This window comes from Phyllopteryx taeniolatus, chromosome 7, assembly GCF_024500385.1.
Source record: "Phyllopteryx taeniolatus isolate TA_2022b chromosome 7, UOR_Ptae_1.2, whole genome shotgun sequence".
Lineage (NCBI taxonomy): Eukaryota > Metazoa > Chordata > Actinopteri > Syngnathiformes > Syngnathidae > Phyllopteryx > Phyllopteryx taeniolatus.
Window position 1 is genome coordinate 31,916,687 of NC_084508.1, and position 24,702 is coordinate 31,941,388.

General features: G+C 42.6%; 2 protein-coding genes and 1 long non-coding RNA gene across 9 annotated transcripts in view; 2 read left to right on the forward strand and 1 right to left on the reverse strand.

Annotated features, from left to right (window-relative positions):
- Positions 1-24,702, forward strand: part of eef1db (eukaryotic translation elongation factor 1 delta b (guanine nucleotide exchange protein)) — a 44,677-nt gene that overhangs the window by 17,764 nt on the left and 2,211 nt on the right. For 4 of the 6 annotated variants that reach the window (XM_061778424.1, XM_061778419.1, XM_061778420.1 and 1 more), the window contains 4 exons: positions 7,292-7,376; positions 19,864-19,976; positions 20,065-20,259; positions 20,369-20,563. In XM_061778424.1, coding sequence (XP_061634408.1) covers positions 7,292-7,376; positions 19,864-19,976; positions 20,065-20,259; positions 20,369-20,563 — 588 coding nt within the window. Of the gene's footprint in view, positions 1-3,053; positions 3,091-3,734; positions 4,085-7,291; positions 7,377-19,863; positions 19,977-20,064; positions 20,260-20,368; positions 20,564-24,702 lie in introns of those variants that run through there. The other 2 variants (XR_009789261.1, XM_061778421.1) reach the window with 2 other exon arrangements.
- The window catches only part of LOC133480435 (uncharacterized), a 34,672-nt gene that overhangs the window by 933 nt on the left and 9,037 nt on the right, over positions 1-24,702 (reverse strand). The window contains exons 1-2 of one of the 2 annotated variants that reach the window (XR_009789262.1): positions 3,716-3,854; positions 1,881-2,011 (exon numbers count right to left, since the gene is read on the reverse strand). This is a non-coding gene — a long non-coding RNA (uncharacterized LOC133480435). Of the gene's footprint in view, positions 1-1,880; positions 2,012-3,715; positions 3,855-24,702 lie in introns of those variants that run through there. The other variant, XR_009789263.1, reaches the window with a different exon arrangement.
- Positions 7,384-14,761, forward strand: LOC133480434 (craniofacial development protein 2-like). The gene is made up of 2 exons (XM_061778425.1): positions 7,384-13,812; positions 14,637-14,761. The coding sequence occupies exon 1, from the start codon at positions 9,587-9,589 to the stop codon at positions 11,078-11,080; it is 1,494 nt and encodes a 497-aa protein (XP_061634409.1). The 5' UTR covers positions 7,384-9,586; the 3' UTR covers positions 11,081-13,812; positions 14,637-14,761.

The window sequence follows — 24,702 nt, forward strand, 5'->3', positions numbered from 1 at the left end:
AAAAAATATTTTTTGTAATACAGTGTCGTATTGGCTCCCTTCTCAAATTCTTACATTTTTGCATAGTTTCCCCCTCTTCAAAAGTCTGAAGCGTTTAATATTAACTTCAGGCTTTTTATACTAGACATGGGAAGACCAACATCAAGCAAGACATAACAGATGTGTGGTATACGATCTCTGTGACGGCAGGGTGGTTAGCACATCTACCTCACAGTTCTGATGTCCCGGGGTTCAACAGCCCTCCCACATACCAAAAACATGCATGGTAGGTTAATTTAAGATTCGCCCAGTGTCAGCTGGGATAGCATCCAGCACGTCCGCGACCCTAGTGAGGATCAACGGTGCGGAAAATGGATGGATGATCTTTGCGTCACTAGTGGATAGGATGTACCGTGTTTTAGCAATATTGCAAAGATGGAAAAAAAATAGTTTTTGTAATACAGTGTCGTATTGGCTCCCTTCTCAAATTCTTACATTTTTGCATAGTTTCCCCCTCTATTTACAAACAAAGGTAAATATCAGACAGATATAACTCAAGTGAATTTAAAATGCTGTTTTTAAATGATTTCATTTATTAAGGGGAAAAAAATTAACTGTTACCTGGCCCCTGTGTGGGGAAAAAGTTATTATCCCCAAGTTAAATCATGAATGGTGGCTCGGTGTGCGACTGGTTAGAGTGCCTGCCTCACAGTTCTGAGGACCGGGGTTCAATCTGTGCGGAGTTTGCAGGTTTTCCCCGTGCCTGCGTGGGTTTTCGCTGGGCACTCCGGTTTCCTCCCACATCCCAAAAACATGCATGGTAGGTTAATTGGCGACTCTAGATTGCCCGTAGGTGTGACTGTGAGTGCGAATGGTTGTTTGTTTATATGTGCCCTGCGATTGGCTGGGAACCAGTTCAGGGTGTACACCGCCTCCTGCCCAATGATAGCTGGGATAGGTTCCAGCACTTCCGCGACCCTTGTAAGGATAAGCGGCTCAGAAAACGGATGGATGGATAAATCATGAATTAATTGTGGCTAATCACAATTTTTGGTTAATTTTCTCTGATCACATCAAGCCTGATTACCTCCAGACCTGTTCAGTCAAGAAATCACTTAAACAGAATCTGTCCTGACAAAAGATTGAAAAAAAGACAATTCAAGCAACAAGTTTTTACACATTTTTGAGATTGCAGGGTGAAATCTGCCGCTGGCTACTTGTGTGGACTGAATGGAATGAAAATGCCATTTTTTTCAGGTTAATAACCTGCTAGCAACATATTGAGCGAAAAAACAAACAAACTACGAACTAGTTAATTTTTGGAGCAGTTCAAAACTTTAAATTATGAACTGAAGTACATTTTTGGAAAGGTGAGCTGAAAATTTTCGAACTAATTCGCGTAGAAAAAGCAGTTTCCCAAAAACTGCCGTTACTTGCATACAGGGTGCTCAAATGTTTTGCTCAGTGTAGTCACTGTGTGACATATGGCCAGTATACAACTATCTGATCTGTAAGTGGCTACACTTTGCAAAGCTGCCGACCTATTAAAATTTACTTCCAGAATAATTTGTCAAAATTTGTCTGAATTTCCATATTTTCTGAATTTTGTCAAGAACATTTTTGTTTGACATTCAAAATCATAATTGTTAATAAATTATGACTTCAGTATTTGTCATTTTGTCTTTATTAGATCAACTGTCATGTGTGGGAAGTAGCTGAAGTAAAATGATGAACAGTTTATTGAGCAAAGGTTATGGAAGTGGTCCTGGATGTGTTGACAGGCCGTGGCATGCACAGGTGGCAGGCAGTGGACAGAACAAGGGCTGACAGGAATGACGTGGGTCAGGAACACGGGGAAAGAGGAGACACAAGAGTTAACAAGGGAACGAGGAGTATCTTACATGAGTACGGTGGGCCTTGGTAACGCTAGGACAGGCTGCAGTACTTTGGCGAGGATTTCCGGGAACAGTCAGGCTTAAATGTAGGTGGTGACGAGGGTTGATTGGAGACAGGTGCGTGGCTTGAAGAGAAGCTGAAACAGAGAGGGGAGGGGAGAGAGAGGGCTAGTCAAAGTCCAGACTTGAATCTGATTGAAATACAGTGGCATGACCTTTAAAAGGCCATTTATGCTCGAAAACCCTCCATTTTTGCTGAATTCAAGAGTGGGCCAAAATATCTCCACAAAGATGTGAAAGACTCATTGCCAGTTATAGAAAACAAATTATTTCAGTTGTTCCTGCTGAGGATGGCCCTATCAGTTATTAAGTTTAGGGGGCTATTACTTTTTCACACAGAGCCAGTTAACTTTGAAGAGTGTTTTTTCCTTAATAAATGAAATTGTTTGATGATCTTAATTAAAGTGGGGAAACTGTGCAATAATATAAGATTTTGAGAAGGGGGCCAATACTTTTTTATGGCACTATATTCCTAATGTGCTTTTGAAAGGAGAGAGTTGAGTTAAATATAACCTCTCTAATTCCCTCCCAAAGATCCTCTTCTGTCAATAAAGTCACCCCATACCGCAAGGTAATGAGTGGTCTCCTTTTTTGGGGTTCGTATTTTAACAAATAGGTGCAGTACACTCGGGCTTAAAAAGTTGCAGTTTAAATAAAGAAGATTTTTGGGGAAATCCCAGCAATTGTGCAGATTTGAATTTTTTCTGCCTCCCGTCTTGTCTTTTTTTTTTTCACACCACGAAACGTTACATTGTGTAATATTAAACTATGCTACTGCCGTTCAATTTGGCAGTATATGTGTACCCTATTTTGTCGCTTTGTGACCTTTTACAAAGAAGAAAATGTACAAATCCGATCTTTTTTCATCTGATCCCGATTTGCTGAAAATCATGTAATCAGGCCCAATTTAGGATCGGGACAACCCTAGTATAACTACATATACTGGTTTGTTTAGGGTCACCCAGACAATTAAACCTGCAGTGTGTAGCTTCTGTCGCTCCCTAAGCTGGAAATCTGCATTACACTAACCAAGCTGTCGCTTCGATATGACACAGGCTATGCCAAGCCTCCCCACCACTCCGCAACAGTGTGATTCTACATTTTTATTCTGTTTTGAAGGATTGCCGTTGGGGGAAAGATGGATTCTTTGGAAGAGGTAATTATTGTATGATTAATTTTTTTTGTGACAGAAATAAATGTTTAGTTAGCTTGTTACAAACGGGAGACAAAAGAGGCCTGCTAATTGTTAGCAGAGTGCTAATTACTATGCCTATGAGAGTGCTTGTGTAGCAGCATTTACTGTACCATGATATGGTGTAACAAAACTATTTGTATTTATTGTCACAGCGGGATTGGTAAACATGCATGCATGTTGTTTAAGAGGCATTATTGCACACAAATGTTTTGGGAGTGAAAAACATACAACTCTGCGTTTTGGATGCAGTTTTGATGGGAAAATGTCTGAAAACAGTTGGAAAAGAATAGAAATTGTTATTATTGCATTGACGCTATATCCGTTTGTTTGTTATATGAGGCATTGCATTACACTGTAGGAAATATGAAATCATACCACTACAGAAAGTGTCCAGTTAGGGAAATAGGAATAAAACATAATGAAATCACAATATTATCCACAGATGATACTTCTACATGGAGCGCAAGAACCAGTAGGCTTACGATGTTTGAATTCATATAAGAAATGTTTGTCAACTATTGTTGGGTTATTTTGTACTTTTTTCAGATACCTTGTTCTGTTTATAACAAAGCAGAGATGCTCTCACACTTTTATTCATTTTGAAGATTTCCCGCTTCGATGGCCCCTCTAGTCCAGGCAGCTCTGACTAATCAGCTTCGCAATCAAGTATGCAGAAGAGGCAGCCGGCCTTCCAGGGGCAAAGGAAGGGCCGAGGTGCAGACCAGCTGCAACAGGAGTAAAGGGACAAAGCTGACCAGCTACGTAAACGGGATGAACTGAGGGCCCCCCCCCCCCCCCCCCCAAAACATTCAAACTTAAATTGTGTCGTCATTGTTTCCTAGTTAAGATTTCCCAACCTGATTGTATCTTGTCCTCCACAGGCAGCATTAGCTGACATTTCCAGTGAGGTCAGAGATTACCTCATTGAGAGGGTAGCCACACACTACCTACCCAGGTATCTTGTTTGACGTCCTCTTCTCCAAGAATCCACCAGAGTATTCTGGTGCAAGAACAACCGCACTGCCATGGTGGTCCACTTGTCAGAAATGTCGGGGAAATGCCAACAGAAGTGGAGAAGAGCTGTCAGCAAGGACTAGAGATGGATGTGCCTTAGCAGGAAGGCACATCTGGAACTCTTCTGTTTGGACCCTGGTGTCCTGCGACTTCAAGTGGGCTCTGACATAAATATTTAGGACTTGATGACCTACAAGATCCCGGGCAAGACAACAAACAATTTAGGCATACAGCATAGATACAATTTGGTTTGTGGCAATACGGAAAACCTCCAGGCTGATTCAACATTTTGTAATCCCAAAATGCTGTGTGTGGCATATATGGGAATCTTTTCCAGACTCAACTCGAGGTTACAAGCTTCCTGCCTGTGTTTTTGTAAAAGATTAGCCACTTTTGTTTTTTATCACTGCTTTTTGTATATAGTTGTTTGTTGGCAAAAAGGCTGTCAACAGCTGACCGGGAGTGATTGGGTGATTAACGCTTATTTTCATTAATTGATAAATGGTAGGTGGCACGGTGGATGACTGGTTAGCACATCTGCCTCACACTTTTGAGGACCCGGGTTCAAATCTGGCCTCTCCTGTGTGGAGTTTGTGTTCGCCCCATGCCTGTTAGGGTTTTCTCTGGGTACTCCGGTTTCTTCCCGCATCCCAAAAACATGCATGGTAGGTTAATTGAAGACTCAATTGGCCGTAGGTGTGAATGTGAGAGCGAATGGTTGTTTACGTACCCTGGGATTGGGTGGCGACCAGTTCAGGGTGTACCCCGCCTCTCGCCCAGAGTCAGTTTGGGATATAGGCACCAGCAGGCCTGCGTCCCTATTGAGGGGAAGCTGTACGCAAAATGGATAGATAGATGATAAATGGTTACCGACTGGTTCGCACATCTGCCTTACAGTTCTGAGAACCCGGGTTCAAATCCTGCCTCTTCTGTGGAGTTTGCATGTTATACCCTGTACCTGCGTGAGTTTTCTGCGGGTACACCGATTTCCTCCCACATCCCAAAAACATGCATGGTGGTTAGTTGAAAACTCTAAATTGGCCGTAGGTGTGAATGTGAGTGCAAATGGTTGTTTGTTTATGTGCCCTGTGATTGGCTGGCGACCAGTTCAGGGTGTACCCCGCCTCTCGCCCCAAGTCAGCTGGGATAGGTTCCAGCATGCCCGTGACCCTAGTGAGGATAAGCGGTATGGAAAATGGATGACAAATGGTAGTGTCGTGTTGCGTCGTAGGCGGTATATACGATCCTAAGAGCTTTTATGGCCTCCCAAATAATCCTGAAGCTCATTGAAAGCTTTAAGTGCAGACATTGGGCTTGACACAAGTGGAAGACTTTCTGCCATAAACACTTTTTGTCTTGAATATAATTTGTACAAAAATCACAAAACATTCAAATACATAACTAAAGCCATCCCCAACTCTTTTATTTGGTTTGATTAAAGGGATTTTAAGTGGCCCTGCTCTAACTACTCCGTCTTCCCCTTCTTTTGGTTGAAAGCCATGACTTTAGTGGTGTCAAGATTTGAAACAAGGTACTTAGAACTGTCATTTCTTATCCACTCATGTCTGACTGGAATTTAGTCTGACAGTCCTTTTCCAAAGACATCATTTGCAGGTTATCGGCTAAACATTAGAAATTATTATTCCCAAAGCCAAACAAGTTTACTCTAGTTATGAATGGGGTGTATCCCGCTAATGACTTTGTACAACAACGATTTGGTATTGAAACGAATAACTGTTTTTTTGTGATGAAGTAGAAACTACTGTCCATCTTTTTTTATTTATTTATTTATTTATTTATTTTTTAAATATTTTATTTATTGTATGTGGTCCAAAGCCCTGTGACTGGCTGGCGACCAGTTCAGGGTGTACATTGGCTGGTGACCAGAGTCAGCTGAGATGGGGGCCAGCAGGCCCGCGACCCTAATGGGGATAAGTGGTACGGAAAATGGATGGATGGATGGTCCAGAGCCTTATTGGCTGATATACATGACTGTTGTGGTTAAATTTCGTTCGCCTGTGCTTCTGAGTCGGAGATCTCCCGGGACAACTCCGACTTCCGTCTGGCATGGGATGCATGAAGACTTCGAGACACTTGGCGTTTGGGCTAATTCGATTTATTGAACAAGCCTTAGTGTCATAGCAGCTGCTTACATTTCCCGAACGACGAAAAAGCCCCCAAAAACCCTGGGATCTCAAGTTTATCAAGGTTCTAATTCTCTGGGCGTGGAATTAGCCCCCTGCCTGGTTGCATCCGGAAGGATGCTGCTTCTCATGACCATATTTGGAATCTCACTCGCCAGCTGGTGTCTCTCCGTCTGGTCCATCTTTCTCCCCTGGGCCCTTTGTTGCGATAATGAAAAACAGTTCTCTTTGAAGATCTGGCCCGGTTGTAAACCCCCGACCGGTCTCTGTCAGGGAGGGCAGGACAACCCCAATATACATATAACTGGCTAAAGGATGTCCTTTGATGTAGAAGTACAAAGAAAAGATAGTTGGTGTGAATACAGATCTCCCACCATTTGTCCTGTGCAAAGGAACTCTGATTGTGTTACTATTAAAATATACTACACTGGCTTTACCCGAAGGTTTTCCAATTAAGACATTTTTGTGGTGTCCATGTGCAATACAAATAATGACCATTTGGTAAATACTATTCTTGTGTTCTGTATATTTTTTTCTTCATGTAAAGTTTTGAAGGTGAAACCCAAATTCATTTTTCACCTTTTTTCTTCCCTCAAAAGCTGACTTATGAAAAATAGAAATGCTATGAATCTTTTATTGTATAATTCAGGAATATATGCTATGTGAAAAGCCTTTGCCGGTTTTCTTTTTATATACTTTTTTTTATTTTGGAATGTACCTAACCTTATTTGTATTTGATTGTGACAAAAGCCATAGTGTTTGTATGCATCTTGTGCAGTTGTTCAATAAAAAATGTAATGCCATTCCTGTCATTTTATCAATTAGTAGTGGCACTAATTACCATCTCGCCTGCGACCAAGCCATATCCTTAATGTCAATTGATAAGACTTTAAACATCCTTAGAGATGACCAGGTGTAAGATGTGACCTTGAGTGTGGGTTAGAAGGTTCTGATTACCTGGCAATCACTATACTGTTAACATATTTCGTGTTCTTGTTTGGTAGAGCACTTGCAGCAGCAGCACAGCTGATCAAGAATTGATCTCTCGAATCAAGAGCCTGGAGCTGGAGAACAAGAGCTTAAATAAAGGTGGGTCGTTTTCTTACTTTTTACAAAGTGCAAAATTTGTGTTGTACTATTGTTGAAAAATTGTGAAATATTTAGGGAATTCTAGGGTACAATAAAGTAGAGGATAGCGAAATGTTGAATGTTTGTTGCCATTATCATTGGTTTGTGGCACCTTTATCTATGGTATAGAAGATATTTTATCGACCACATTCAGCTGGACTTTACAACAAGCGAATCACACTTCAGTGGTGTAATTTCAAACATTTTTAAAGGAGACATAAGATGATTTTTTTTCACAATTTAAAATAGCTCCTAAGTCTTAAAATGTCTGTGGCATGCTTTTGTCAAAATATGCCAATTGTAGACATCCATCCATTTTCTGAACTGCTTTTCCACACTCGGGTCACAGGTGTACTGGCGTCTATCGTATTTTTTCAATAAATTTCTCGCCATGGTGAAAATGGATAATTTTTTAGGTGGTTCTGTCTCATGCAGGGCACCAGCCCTCATTCAGTCCCACATACTGCTGAGCTAATGGCAAGTCCGGCTTTCATTAGATTCATCCCACGAGCGGGTTTCTGCTGGCCTTGGCCAGCTCTGCTTGGTAGCGTGTGTTTGCGGCGGACGACTGGTGGCTTCTACTAGTGGAAACACTACCCAGAGAGTGGAAAACAAGCGAGTGCCCTTAGCCTAAAAAGCAGTTAATGCATTTTACATTACACTCGGCGTATAATGCATGGGCACATGCACCCCGAACACAACCACAACAACAACACAAGATGCATAAACACAGTCTTGCGCCACTTGAGCTGAGCCATGGGGATGGTGCCTTGCTCAAAGGCACCTCAAAAGTAGGCAGAAAGCAGGCGAGCATCGCTCTCAATTTTTTTTTCCACAGTGGGACTTGAACCACTGACCCTCCAGCTCCAAAGGGCAAGTCCTTGTAGATGAGATACTAACGCTAATTTGTGCTATCACTGCAGCGTTGCTAACCTTGTGGCTTTGACATGATGCATTGGTCAAAGTAGTTGTTTCTAGAACTTTGTCCAGCCTAGCTGCCAAGTCATTGGCTGAGAAACTGTGTGGGGGGTGGTTATGTTAAATTGCGGCACTGTGTGTGAAGTACAACACGACTTGCTTACAAACACATTTTCAGAAATTGGCAGAAATTGTATCATTTTATACTTGATGGGTAGACGGATACTCCAGAGACCCAACTATTTGTATGCAAAGAATGAAAAAGAACATTTAACCTATGTCCCCTTTATAGTAAATGTTATTGGGTTTTGTTTTTTTAGTCAATTTAATGTTGTTGTTGTTGCCCCCCCCCCCCCCAACACATTTTTGGTGCCTCCTATGGGCTTTACAGGATCTGTTTGGGATGATATAGTAAATGACTATTTCTCCATCATTGATGTTTACATGCACACTGACATAGTTTGGTCTCTTCTTTATCACACATCTCTATCAGGTGTGATTTTTAAATACAATAGGTTCAGTTAGTTTCTCTAAATGGGAGGTGAAGATGATTCTCCTTTTAGCTCCTCACCTGTGGATTTTTCAACAAGAAAGAGGTTGTTAGAAAGAGGTTGTACGTGGTCACTATTGGTTAACTCGTACAAGCCGAGCGGTACAAAGGGTATCTTTACAGCTGTGTATATTACATACGTGAGCTAAGTAGATCTGCCTTGACCCTGTGGTTATGGTGGCGCTCACTTTTACCATGAAGGTCCTCACCGTATTATGGTATGCTGATCAAAAGATGGTTTGATGCGAGTGTATTAAATAGATGCTGACAGAAAATGGATGGATGGATGAAAACAAATTCTCAACTGCCCAAGCCATTATTTTAAATGCTTTGATCAACTACGTTTATGATGTAAATGTTTGTACGCACATTCTTACTTGACTGAATAGTTTAAACTGTACTGCATTACTTGTGGATAATTGGAGATACAGCATTAGACTATTACATGTTTGTTTGATGGTGCTATTTTTTTAATTGTAAAAAACTAATGAACAAAGTACACTTTTTCAGTCGTTTTTATTCAATAGTCATTAGAATAATGCAGTTTTGGTGTTTAAATACATCCATTTGATACGTAGATATGGACATTTGTCTTGTCTAAGTCTAAAAAAGAAGTACAGTCCCCTCCAAAAGTATTGGAACAACATGGTCAATTCCTTTGTTTTTGTTGTATACTGAACACATTTGGGTTTCAGATCAAAAGATGAATATGAGACAAAAGTTCAGAATTCCAGCTTTTATTTCAATGGTATTTACATCGAGATGTGTAAAACGACTCAGTCGAAGTCAAAGAAGAAGAAGAAGAGGTGGAAAGTGGGTTCTTCGGCAGAAAGAGAAGAGGAAAACACAGAGCCTAGAACTGAATGTGGGGACTTTGAATGTTGGGACTATGACAGGAAAATCTCGGGAGTTGGTTGACATGATGATTAGGAGAAAGGTTGATATATTGTGTGTCCAGGAGACCAGGTGGAAAGGCAGTAAGGCTAGAAGTTTAGGGGCAGGGTTTAAATTATTTTACCATGGTGTAGATGGGAAGAGAAATGGAGTTGGGGTTATTTTAAAAGAAGAGTTGGCTAAGAATGTCTTGGAGGTGAAAAGAGTATCAGATCGAGTGATGAGGCTGAAATTTGAAATTGAGGGTGTTATGTGTAATGTGATTAGTGGCTATGCCCCACAGGTAGGATGTGACCTAGAGGTGAAAGAGAAATTCTGGAAGGAGCTAGATGATGTAGTTCTGAGCATCCCAGACAGAGAGAGAGTCGTAATTGGTGCAGATTGTAATGGACATGTTGGTGAAGGTAATAGGGGTGATGAAGAAGTGATGGGTAAGTACGGCATCCAGGAAAGGAACTTGGAGGGACAGATGGTGGTAGACTTTGCAACAAGGATGCAAATGGCTGTAGTGAACACTTTTTTCCAGAAGAGGCACGAACATAGGGTGACCTACAAGAGCGGAGGTAGAAGGACACAGGTGGATTACATTTTGTGCAGACGATGTAATCTGAAGGAGGTTACCAACTGTAAGGTAGTCGTAGGGGAGAGTGTGGCTAGACAGCATACGATGGTGGTGTGTAAGATGACTCTGGTGGTGGGGAGGAAAATTAGGAAGACAAAGGCAGAGAAGAGAACCATGTGGTGGAAGCTGAGACAGGACGAGTGTTGTGCAGCTTTTCGGGAAGAGGTGATACAGGCTCTCGGTGGACGGGAAGAGCTTCCAGAAGACTGGACCACTGCAGCCAAGGTGATCAGAGAAGCAGGCAGGAGAGTACCTGGTGTATCTTCTGGCAGGAAAGGAGAGAAGGAGACTTGGTGGTGGAACCTCACAGTACAGGAAATCATACAAGGAAAACGGTTAGCTAAGAAGAAGTGGGACACTGAGAGGACCGAGGAGAGGCGAAAGGAATACATAGAGATGCGACACAGGGCAAAGGTAGAGGTGGCAAAGGCAAAACAAGAGGCATATGATGACATGTATGGCAGGTTGGACACTAAAGAAGGAGAAAAGGATCTATACAGGCTGGCCAGACAGAGGGATAGAGATGGGAAGGATGTGCAGCAGGTTAGGGTGATTAAAGATAGAGATGGAAATATGTTGACTGGTGCCAGCAGTGTGCTAGGTAGATGGAAAGAATACTTCGAGGAGTTGATGAATGAGGAAAATGATAGAGAAGGGAGATGTTTGCAGATGACATTGTGATCTGCAGTGAAAGCAGGAAGCAGCTGGAGGAACAGTTAGAAAGATGGAGGCATGCACTGCAAAGAAGAGGAATGAAGATTAGCCGAAGTACAACAGAATATATGTGCATGAATGAGAGGGGTGGTGGGGGAAGAATGAGGCTACAGGGAGAAGAGATGGCAAGGGTAGAGGACTTTAAATACTTGGGGTCAACCGTCCAGAGCAATGGTGAGTGTGGTCAGGAAGTGAAGAAACGGGTCCAAGCAGGTTGGAACGGGTGGAGGAAGGTGTCAGGTGTGTTATGTGACAGAAGAGTCTCTGCTAGGATGAAGGGCAAAGTTTATAAAACAGTGGTGAGGCCAGCCATGATGTATGGATTAGAGACAGTGGCACTGAAGAGAAAACAGGAAGCAGAGCTGGAGGTGGCGGAAATGAAGATGTTGAGGTTCGCTCTCGGATTGACCAGGTTGGATAAAATTAGAAATGAGCTCATCAGAGGGACAGCCAAGGTTTGATGTTTTGGAGACAAAGTTAGAGAGAGCAGACTTCAATGGTTTGGACACGTCCAGAGGAGAGAGAGTGAGTATATTGGTAGAAGGATGATGAGGATGGAGCTGCCAGGCAAGAGAGCTAGAGGAAGACCAAAGAGAAGGTTGATGGATGTCGTGAGGGAAGACATGATGGCAGTTGGTGTTCGAGAGGAGGATGCAGCAGATAGGCTCTCATTGAAAAGGATGACGCGCTGTGGCGACCCCTAACGGGACAAGCCGAAAGGAAAAGAAGAAGAAGAAGTGTAAAACGACTCAGGACAGATCAGCTCTTGTTTGAAGCCACCCACTTTTAAAGTGAGCAAAAGTATTGGAACATGTCACTGATAGGTGTTTCTAGTTGCTCAGGTGTTGCCTTTTAGATTGATTGCTTAAACATTAGATAGTGCTTGTTTTTGGCTTTGGCTTCTACCTGTGAAAACTGCATTTGCTGTTAAGCAAACATGAAGACCAGAAAGCTGTCTATGGGAGAAAAGCAAACCATTTTGAAGCTGAGAGAAGAGGGAAAATCAATCAGAGCTATTGTACAAACATTGCCAATACAATTTGGAATGTCCTGAAAAAGAAACTACTGGTGTACTGAGTAACAGACATTGAATAGGTCAGCCAAGGGTATCAACAGCAGTTAATGACGAACATTGTGAGAGCTGTGAAGAAATGCGCAAAGACAACAGTCAGTGACATCACTGCCAACCTCCACAGGGCAGGGGTGAAGGTATCAAAATCCACTGTTCGAATAAGAAATATACAGGCCATATCACAAGATGCAAACCACTTATCAGGAAAATGAATCGGAAGGCCACCTTGAAAGAAGTACAGAGATGAGCCATAAAAGTTTTGGAACAAGGTTTTATGGACCGATGAGACCAAGATTAACCTCTACCAAAGTCATGGAAAGGCCAAAGTATGGAGGAAGAAAGGATCTGTTTATGATCCAAAATACACAAGCTCATCTGTGAAGCATGGTGGAGGTAATCTCCTGGCTTGGGCTTGCATGGCTGCTTCTGCAATGGGCTCACAAGTCTTTATTGAGGATGTAACTCAAGATGGTAGCAGCAGAATGAATTCTGAACTAATCGGGAGAAGCTTCATCATGCAACAAGGCAGTGACCCAAAACACAATGCGAACACAACAAAGGACTTCATCAGGGGGGAAAAGTGGAAGGTCTTAGACTGCCCAAGTCAATCACTGGACCTTAACCCAATAGAATGCATTTTACCTCCTGAAGACGGTACTGAAGGGAGAAACCCCCAGAAACAAGCAAGAATTGAAAGAGGCTGCAGTAAAGGCCTGAAAAAGCATTTAAAATGAAGAATGCAACAGTCTGGTGAAGTCAATGGGTCGCAGGCTTAACACATACATCTTGATGTAAATACCATGAAATAAAGGCTGGAATTCTGAACTTTTGTCTTATAGTCATCTTTTGACCTGAAACCCAAATGTCTTCAGTATACAATAAAAACAAAGGAATTGACCTTGCCGTTCCAATACCTTTGGAAGGGACTGTATATACAGTAGGTGCGGAAAGTATTCAGACCCCCTTAAATTTTTCACTCTTTATTATGTGAAAGATGGCGCCTACCAGTGTGGTCGCCTCGGTAACGCGCTCTCTAGTATTGTCTTTGTTTTTGTGTTTTTCGTCCGTCTTTGGAGACCTTACACGACTCACTTACACAAGGGGAGACCTGCTAACCATCAAGGAGTCTACTCCGGACTTTCTGTCACCAACTTTCAAATATCCGCTCAGTTTTTTCCCCGAGTTACTCACCGGAGCGGCGTCCGCGGTTTTCGGCGCATGGAGACGGAAGCGGCGCCACAGAGGGAAGCGAGCCGGCATTCAGGTGAAACTCCGCAAGAGAGTACACAGATTGGCGTTCCCGTCGATCCACCTTGCGAATGTACGCTCCCTACCCAACAAAATGGACGAGCTTCATCTTCTGTTAAAGACCAGGAAAGACTTTGGACGTTCCGCGGCCATGTGCTTCACGGAGACCTGGCTTTGCGACGCTGTACCCGATGGCGGCGTCATGCTCCACGGCTTCAACATTCATCGAGCGGACCGCGACACGGAATCATCGGGGAAAACAAAGGGCGGCGGGATATGCCTCTATATCAACGAAAAATGGTATACGGACGTCACGGTGCTCAGCACACACTGCAGACCGCATTTGGAGTCGCTATTCTTAAACCATTCTACTCGCCACGTGAGTTCGCATCATTCATACTGGCTGGAGTCTATATAACGCCTCAAGCTAACACGAACGCCGCATTGCTAACGCTCGCCGATCAAGTCAACGAAATTTGAAAAAAAACACCCCGACTCACCCCTCATTATTCTTGGGGACTTTAACAAAGCTAAACTCAACCACAAACTCCCTAAATACAAGCAGCACATCGACTGTCCTACCAGGGAAAATAATACTTTAGACCACTGCTACACTACGGTAAAAAACGCATACCGTGCTATACCTCGTGCAGCCCTGGGCTCGTCTGATCACTGCTTAATTCACTTAATACCGACGTACAGGCAAGAACTTAAATGTGCGAAGCCTACAGTGAAAACAGTCAAAAAGTGGACAAATGAAGCCAAGATGGAACTTCAAAGCTGTTTAGACTGCACAGACTGGAGTGTCTTTGAAAATTCAGCTGGCAGCCTGGATGAATATACGGACACTGTCACATCCTATATCAGTTTCTGTGAAGAGGTCTGTGTACCAACAAAATCATTTCGCACATTCAACAACAATAAGCCGTGGTTCACTGCTAAACTTAAGCAGCTTCGCCAAGCTAAGGAGGACGCATATCAGAGCGGGGACAGGGCCCTGTATAATCGAGCTAGAAACCAGCTGAGTAAAGAAATTAACATTGCAAAGAGGATCTATACAGCAAAGTTGGAAAATAAGTTTAGCGCAAACGACTATAAATCAGTCTGGCATGCATTCCAATCGCTGACTAATTACAAGCGACGATCCCCCCAAGCTGAGAACAATAGCACACTAGCCAACGACTTGAATACCTTCTACTGCAGATTTGAAAAGGACAGTTTCACACCACACACCCACCCGGCCGCACCCGCGACCACAATCACACCTGACGTCTGCGTTAACCATCCATGAACAGGATGTGAGACGGATCTTCAAACAACAATAGATTAACAAAGCGGCAGGCCCGGACCACGTGTCCCCATCCTGCCTCAAAGTCTGCGCGGACCAGCTCGCTCCAGTCTTCACTCAGATCTTCAACAGATCTCTGGAAATGTGCGAAGTTCCATCCTGTTTCAAATGCTCCACCATCATTCCACTCCCCAAGAAACCTGCAATCTCGGGTCTGAATGACTACAGGCCTGTCGCTTTGACATCTGTGGTCATGAAGTCCTTTGAACGTCTCGTGCTGGACCACCTCAAGAGTGTCACAGGTCCCCCGCTGGACCCCCTGCAGTTTGCCTACCGAGCGAACAGATCTGCGGATGATGCAGTCAACATGGGACTGCACTTCATCCTAGAACACCTCGACAGTGCAGGGACCTACCCGAGGATCCTGTTCGTGGACTTCAGCTCAGCGTTCAACACCATCATCCCTGAACTCCTTTCATCCAAGCTTCTCCAGCTCAGCGTCTCACCTCCCATCTGCCAGTGGATTTACAGCTTTCTGACGGGCAGGACACAGCAGGTCAGGCTGGGGGAGGCCACCTCATCTACACGCAGCATCAGCACTGGGGCGCCCCAAGGTTGTGTCCTCTCTCCGCTGCTCTTCTCTCTCTACACGAACGACTGCACCTCAGCGAACCCGACTGTCAAACTCCTGAAGTTTGCAGATGACACCACTGTCATCGGCCTCATCAAGGACGGTGACGAGTCTGCATATCGACAGGAAGCGGAGCGGCTGGAGCTGTGGTGCGGCCGACACAACCTGGAGCTGAGCACGCTCAAGACTGTAGAGATGATCGTGGACTTCAGGAGGCATCCTTCGCCACAGCTGCCCCTCACGTTGTCCAGCTGCCTTGTGTCAACCGTCGAGACCTTCAAGTTCCTGGGAATTACAATCTCCCAGGACCTGAAGTGGGCGACCAACATCAACTCCGTCCTCAAAAAGGCCCAGCAGAGGATGTACTTCCTGCGGCTTCTGAGAAAGCACGGCCTGCCACCGGAGCTGCTGAGACAGTTCTACACAGCGGTCATCGAATCAGTCCTGTGTTCTTCCATCACAGTCTGGTTTGGTGCTGCTACAAAAAAGGACAAACTCCGACTGCAACGGACAATCAAAACTGCTGAAAGGATTGTCGGTACCCCCCTACCCACCCTTGAGGACTTGCACGCTGCCAGAACTAAGACAAGGGCGTGCAAAATCCTCTCGGACCCTCCCCACCCCGGTCACCAGCTCTTCCAGCTCCTTCCCTCAGGTAGGCACTACCGATCAATGCAAACTAGAACTAGTAGACATTCCAACAGCTTCTTCGCTCTTGCAATCAACTTCTTAAACAGCTAACCTATAATTCCATTACAACAAGCTGGCAATTTTTTGACTTGAGATTGTTGTCACATTTCTGTGGGGCCAATTATGTATTACTCGTGCACTCGCTGTAGTTGTCTCGCCATGCTGCACTATTTGCATATACTGGCCACTCATGCCAGAGTAGCATCTGCTCCATTTGCACACTGATTGAGGAGTATCCGTAACATTTGCACAACCATTGTCCCAGATTATCGCACTACTCGTCACTTTAAACCGCATACACTCCTTGAAGTTTCAGCGCCCTTTGCACAATGGTCATTGCACCGGACTATTGCGATATTAGTCATTCGAACTGCTCTAAGTGCTAGAGGACGCTGCATCTTTTTGCACCATTGTTTTTTGTCAATGTCTTTGTCTCCAAAGTTTTCTGTAAATTGTCTGTTGTACTAGAGCGGCTCCAACTACCGGAGACAAATTCCTTGTGTGTTTTGGACATACTTGGCAAATAAAGATGATTCTGATTCTGATATTGCAGCCATTTGCTAAAATCATTTAAGTTAATTTTTTCCTCATTTATGTACACACAGCACCCATATTGACAGAAAATCAGATTTATTAAAAACTGAAATATCACACAGCCATAAATACTCAGACCCTTTGCTGTGACACTCATATTTAACTTGGGTGCTGTCCATTTCTTCTGATCGTCCTTGAGATGGTTCTACACCTTCATTGGAGTCCAGCTGTGTTTGATTATACTGATTGGACTCAATTAGGAAAGCCACACACCTGTCTATATAAGACCTTACAGCTCACAGTGCATGTCAGAGCAAATGCGAATCATGAGATCAAAGGAACTGCCTAAAGAGCTCAGAGACAGAATTATGGCAAGGCACAGATGTGCCCAAGGTTACAAAAACATTTCTGCTGCACTTAAGGTTCCTAAGAGCACAGTGGCCTCCATAGTCCTTAAATGGAAGACGTTTGGGACGAACAGAGCCTTTCCTAGAGCTGGCCATCCGGCCAAACTGAGCAATTGGGGGAGAAGAGCCTTGGTGAGAGAGGTAAAGAAGAACCCAAAGATCACTATGGCTGAGCTCCAGAGATGCAGTCGGGTGATGGAAGAAAGTTCTAGAAAGTCAACCATCATTGCCACCGTCCACCAGTCGGGGCTTTATGGCAGAGTGGCCCGATGGAAGCATCTCCTCAGTGCAAGATACATGAAAGCCCACATGAAGTTTTCTCCAAAAATAAAAAATAAAAATAAAACCTGAAGGACTCCCAAGATGTTGAGAAATACGATTCTCTGGTCTGATGAGACCAAGATAGAACTTTGTGGCCTTAATTCTAAGCGGTATGTGTGGAGAAAACCAGGCACTGGTCATTACCTGTCCAATACAGTCCCAACAGTGAAGCATGATGGTGGCAGAGTCTTGCTGTGGGGGTGTTTTTCAGGTGCAAGGACAAGATGACTGGTTGCAATCGAAGGAAAGATGAATGTGGCCAAGTACAAGCATATCCTGGACAAAAACCTCCAGAGTGCTCAGGAACTCAGACTTGGCCGAAGATTCACCTTCCAAAAAGACAATGACCATAAGCACACAGCCAAAATAACGCAGGAGTGGCTTCAGAACAACTCCGTGACTGTTCTTGAATGGCCGAGCCAGGGCCCTGACTTAAACCCAATTGAGCATCTCGAGAGAGACCTGAAAATGGCTGCCCACCAACGTTCCCCATCCAACCTGACAGAACTGGAGAGGATCTGCAAGGAGGAATGGCAAGAGGATCCCCATGTGTGTGTGTGGGTGTAATAAAAAAAAAAGTCAAACTCAGAAATCACGTGTTATTCATAGACTTTGCCGTGAAGCTAAAAATTGAGCACAATCCTTCTGATCATCCTTGATCTTTTCTTAACTTAATTTTCATTGTTTTCTGTGCACAATTTTGAGGAAAACATGATTTGATTCCATATTGGAATAAGGTTGTAACTTAACAAAATGTTGACAAAGTGAAGCGCTGAGAATACTTTACAGGATGCACTGTATATATCGAGTTCATTAACGATTGCGCATGCGCAGAAAGCTGGCTCCGATGTTCGACCGATGGAAGTGCATACATGCGAGAGGCATGTGGTTTCAGTTTGAATAGTCAAGGTGTGTTCTAGGGCTGCACGATATCGGAAAAGCATGCGATACGGGTGTTGAATATTGCAATATCGATAGTATTGTGATATTTATCATGCCAATAAAAAAATATTTTTATTAGCTCATGCACAGGTGTCAAACTCAAGGCCCGGGAGCCAAATCTGGCGCTCCACATTTATGTGGCCTACAAAAGCAAATCTTGTGTGTCAACTTCCCTGATTCTTGTTAAAATCTGTACCAAAATTAAAAATTGTCCCACGTAATAAATATGTATGCTGAGAAATTTTAAGCATTTTTTGTGTTACTAAATCCATTTTCAATGGAACTTGAACAATATTTGAACAACAAACTATTATATTTGACTTGGGCGGCTGTGACTCAGTTGGTAGAGCAGGTCGTCCAGTGACCGAAGGGTCGCGGTTCGAATCCCGGTTAATTTTCATTCATACATTTTTTTAACGTGTCAAAATAAGGAGGCTATATGTATGCTCCTATATTTAGTTTTTCATTTAAGGCAAGAGTTGTTTGTTGTTCATTTCCTCCACTCCCGCATCTGCCATCCTTCCTCTGCCCTAGCCAATAGGAGTCCAGCATCTCGGGGGGTGGATGGCAGGGGCGATTCTAGGTTGACTACTTTGGGTGGGCTGAGAACCATGACCTAATTTTGGAGAGTCCCCTTCTGAAATTTGAACTTTTTAGACCTTGAAAAAGTCCATTTGGTGGATGACCCAAAATAGGGCTAGCCTCGCCACTTAAAGATAATAATAATAATATATCGATTTATCTATTTATTCAATACATTATAAAAGTGCCTAAGTAACTGACGTGCCTATGTGGCGGCCATGTTGGTAAGGTCGATCTTCCCTTCAAAGGCAATGCATGAACATTGAACTTAAGTCACAATTTGCTCATTTATCAACTTTTCACAAGGGTTTTCAAATTAATTTGAGGATGAATTCATAGGGTGGGCTAAGGCAAGTTTTAGGTGTGCTTGAGCCCACCCAAAATAGGGCTGGCCTCGCCACTGGTGGATAGCGATGTGTATTTACGGTCACATCTGATTGGTCAAGCTCGGATAAACGCCACACGCATGCAACAAAGCATATAGTACCGTATACATATTAATTTATTGTACATCTTTGCAATACACAATTTGCAGGTGCCATTATCGTGCTGACGATTTTTTATATATATTTTGCAGCCCTAGTGTGTTAACCAAATTTCAAGTAAATTTGACCCTTTGGGTGCATATAATAATAGCGCCAACTTGATGCAGCTTGCTTAAAAAAGTAACAGCCCAGACCATGAAGTAGGTATGCATTTTTTGCCAAAATGTCATGTTTAAATGAAGGGCAGTCAAAAAGTAAGGATCCCAATTTAATTTCACTAATTAATTCTGACATACCGTATATATTTTTTATTTTCACAATTTGTAGTTTAAATTCTTGTTTGAAGGGTGTTTTTTTGTTTAAAACAAACACAAAAAAGTTTTGTTTAAGCCTTTTAGAAAAGATGTCATTGTTGGATGTAGGCTTCTTACGTTTTGACTGCCCCTCATACATGCAGTGGCGAAAAACATGTAAATGATGGTCAGTTTGCCTTCGTAAACAAGTGATTCCACAGATATAAAACATTTCAGGTGAGATTTTCTGTCTTTAGTGGTGGAAGACTTGAGGGCATCACTTTCCAAGCTGGAATTTCGAGTAACAGTCTTGGAGAAATCCCCTGCAGTTGTAGCACCAGCTCCCACTCCTTCAGTCCCCTACACAAATGTAAGTACAGCATGCAGACAGTTTATTTCAACTGTGTTCACGATTAGCTTGGTCCCTTGTGAGGAAGATATATTTTCAATGTTTTTAGGGAACTACCATCCAGCAGTCCGGCAGTCCCAACGCAAAAGAGGAGGTGGATGATGATGATGTAGACTTGTTTGGTAGTGATGATGATGAAGAGGCAGAGAAACTCAAAGAGCAAAGGTTGAAAGAGTATGCAGAGAGAAAGGCCAAGAAGCCCACTGTCATTGCCAAGTCCTCAATCTTACTGGATGTCAAACCAGTAAGACATAACTGCATGCAGATTAACACTTAAGGACAGAATTCTTGAAAACGAAAAAAAATTTGGGGGGCAGGTGGCTCAATGTGTCCTTCTCCTCGTGTCTCTTTAGTGGGATGATGAAACTGACATGGCAAAGCTGGAGGTGTGCGTGCGCTCTGTGCAAGCTGACGGTCTGTTATGGGGGATGTCCAAACTGATTCCTGTGGGTTATGGCATTAAGAAGCTCCAGATCTCGTGTGTAGTGGAAGATGACAAGGTTGGAACAGACATGTTGGAAGAAGAAATCACCAAGTTTGAAGACTATGTAAGTAACATTTTGGGAGAGACCTTTCCACATAGATGAGTACATAACAGTTGCAAGAAAAATTAGAGGTACATCTCAATAAATTCAAATATGGTAGAAAAGTCAATTTATTTCAGTCCTCAAACATTATGTAGATTCATTAAACACTTCTGAAAATACTTTTCAGAGGCCAAATTCCTGCCTAATTTCCACATTAAAAATAATAATTCCTGGTGAGGATAAATAGTTCAGAGAATGGATGGATTTCTTTTTTTTTTTGTAATCTAGTTTGTAGAGAAAGTAAATTTTGTTGTTTGCTGTAACCAATAATCATCAAAATTATAAAAAAAAAAAAAAAGAAATATTTCACTCTGTGTGTAGCAGATGTCTATAATATGACTTTAATTTTTTGAATTGACCTAGCTAACGAAATTAAGCTTTTGACACTATTCTAATTGCGATGCGACCTGTGAACCCTTTGGAATCTTTTCATCTAAGTCAGAACAAAAGACAAACACTACTTGAACTGATACCACACAACAATTACTGTATGTTCATAACACTATGTAAACATTCACAGTGCAGGGTGGAAAAAGTATGTGAACCCCTAAGCTAATTACATCTCCAAGAGATAATCGGAGTCAGCCAACCTAAAGTCCCATCAATGAAAAGAGTTTGGAGGTATTGGTTAAAGCTGGTCTGCCCTATAAAACAAACACACACACAGACACACCAGTTTTGAGTTTGGTATCCTCTAGAAATATAGCCTGATAGCATGTCTAGGTTTGGAGACTCAACTCGTTGTTTAATCAAACAAATCGCGTACTTTTTCCACACTACACTTTGATGTTTGCATGCCTTGCATGCCGTGCTCAGAATCCCTGTGGACCATGATGTTCACAGGTGACATTGTGATCTGCAGGGAGCAGGTGGAAGAACAGTTACAAAGGTGCAGGCATGCACTGGAAAGGAGAGGAATGAAGATTAGCCAAAGACAATATACGGGCCCCTCCAAAAGTATTGGAACGGCATGGTCAATTCCTTTGTTTTTCTTGTATACTTAAGAGATTTGTGTTTCAGATCAAAAGATGAATATGAGACAAAAGTTGAGAATTCCAGCTTTTATTTCATGTTATTTACATCTAGACATGTTAAAAACTCAGGACAGAGCACCTTTTGTTTGAACCCACCCACCTTTCAAGTGAGAAAATGTATTGGAACGTGTGACTGATGGGTGTTTCAAGTTGCTGAAGTGTTACCTTTTAGATTGATTGCTTAAAATGAAGAATGCAACAGTCTGGTGAAGTTAATGGGTTGCAGGCTTGATGCAGTTATTGCAAGTAAAGGTTATGCTACCAAATATTAAATGTTATTCACTAAGTTAACTTGTCTGCTCCAATACTTTTGCTCACTTGAAAAGTGGGTGGCTTCAAATAAAATGTGCTCTGTCCTGAGTTGTTTAACACATCGAGATGTAAGTGCCATGAAATAAAAGATGGAATTCTGAACTTTCTGATATTCATCTTTTGATCTGAAACCCAAATGTCTTCAGTATACAACAAAAACAAAGGAATTGACCTTGCCTTTCCCTTACTTTGGGAGGGGACTGTTTATTGTCTTACTTTGGCTAATCTACATCCCTCTGCTTTCCAGTGCATGCCACCTCCTCACTAGGGTCGCGGGCGTGCTGGAGCCTATCCCAGCTATCATCGGGCAGGAGGCGGGGTACACCCTGAACTAGTTGCCAGCCAATCGCAGGGCACATACAAACAAACAACCATTCGCACTCACAGTCACACCTACAGGCAATTTAGAGTTGTCAATTAATGCATGTTTTTGGGATGTGGGAGGAAACCGGAGTGCCCGGAGAAAACCCACGCAGGCATGGGGAGAACATGCAAACTCCACACAGGCGGGACCGGGGATTGAACCTCAGAACTGTGAGGCTGACACTCTAACCAGTCGCCCACCGTGCCTCTGACAAGTACAATTTATCCAAAATGCTTCCGTTAGTAAATGTAATAGCGTAAATGTAGCGTGTTCCTACCCACCTCTGGAGTCAAGTAGGTGAAAAATTTGCCAAATGTATGGCCAGAGAGGAATAATCAGAATCAGAATCATCTTTATTTGCCAAGTATGTGCAAAAAAAACACAAGGAATTTGTCTCCGGTAGTTGGAGCCGCTCTAGTACGACAACAGACAGTCAATTGACAGAACACTTTTGAGACACAAAGACATTGAGAAAAACAGTCACTGAGCAATAAAGGGTTGCTAGTTATCTGGTAATGCTGGTACAATTTATTTTTATTTTATTTTTTAAAGAGTAAAATGGGTCACGTACCTGAACAGAGGAGGGTCAGATGAAGGAAATACTTTTCTCTTGAGGTTTTTTCATTTTAGTTGGAACAAATTAAACACTTTGAAAACTTGCAGTGATACAAAGAATATTTGTCTTATTGTGAGTCACCTGGTCTGTTAAGCCCTTAACCTAATGTATTAATGTCATAAAATGCTAAAATGCTTGTTGCTTAAGTGAAGATGCACAAAGGCTGTTCATGCTTTAAAAGAATACGTTAAGTGAAATGTCTTATTTTTTTCTTTTCAATTCATAATTGCTCTTGAGCCAAGCAAAAACAGTTTATCCAAATAATCGATTGTTTGATAGAATTTTCAGTAGGCTGCTCGAGTACTAAAGTATTTTTTAGCTGCAGCCCTACATTCAACTCCCCTGTTAAATTGTCATATTTTTATTGTTTAATAAAACCCTTGCTTCGGTTCCCTGTGCAATTAAGCTGCAAAAAATTGCTCCTCAAAATTAGAAAGTTGCAAGTCAATCTTGGTGCTGCATGTAGGAGTGATGTTGCCGTCCGCTGCAGATGAGTCATTTCATGCTGTTAAAACAGTGCTGTTAAAAAAACATAACCAAAGCACTATTGGTCTTACACTTTACAGACAGCCTCAGTGTTATTGAAGCGCTTTGTTGGTCCTTTCATAGCGAGTTAAACACGCATATTCCAACACCCCTCTGTGAAGTCATTATCTACATAAAAGGTATAGATCAGCAGCTGCGAGGATCTTCGCTTAGCCTCTTTTTTAAAATGTTTTATTATGTCACGATAACACAATGACAATCAGCCCTAGTTTAAAACATTTTTGAATTAAGAAATTAAGGAAATAATCAATTCCATAGGACTTGTACATATCACCTGCTGTATCATGCAACAGAAGGCAAAAATGTTGGTGGTTACATGACAGTACAAAAGTGTGGTCTTCGTCTAATATCATCTCAGATGCAAGCGATACAATTAGTGCTATATCAAAAGTAGACTTTACACCCATCTGATCGGCTTGATCGGTATCGGACGATAATTAGCATTTTATGCTGATCGGCTTTGTCATAATTCGGCGATCCGATCAATGATGTCATTGATTGGCTCTGCGAAAGACATTTAATCGGCGTCACCGTCGTATACATATACATGTATACGAATCCAAAAGCTAGTTTATTTTTAACCTTGTCGCGTGTCTTTTGACGTCATTTACAATCACTGGGTTTTGTCAAATCAAACACGACCGGATACACTCGATACCACGACAACAACAGTGGATCGCGCCTGTATTGTGTTGGTCAAAAAACAAAAAAATGGGGAGAAACGTGTGGTGGTGGTGGTCACCGGTGCTCGGGAGAAGATGTTCGTTCAAGGATTGCTTGAAGTCTGTTCACGTACTTAGAAAATGATACGGCTCACAAGCAGCCAACAAAACGTTATGTTAAGCTAGTGCTAGCACAAACGATTGTACATAAACATGCCAGCGTTCTGTTGAATCATGCTCTAAAGTTTCGGTGTGTGTGTGTGAAGTAATTGCAATTAAGTAATTTAATTACAGTAAATTAGCACCTATTATTTCTGTCATGCTGTTATGTTGGTTCGACCTTACTGATTAGAATACAGTGGGTACGGAAAGTATTCAGACCCCCTTAAATTTTACACTCTTTGTTATATTGCATTTTTCCCCCTCATTCATGTACACACAGCACCCCATATTGTTGCAGATTAAAAAAGAAACGGTGCCTCTGGATTGGCAGACTGGGGTGGTGGTCCCCCCTTTTAAGGAGGGTGTGTTCCAACGACAGGGGTATCACACTCCTCAGCCTCCCT

What these genes read in the sequence shown, in the direction of transcription:
- LOC133480434 (XM_061778425.1), top strand. Translation starts at nt 9,587, where the DNA reads ATGAATATGAGACAAAAGTTCAGAATTCCAGCTTTTATTTCAATGGTA.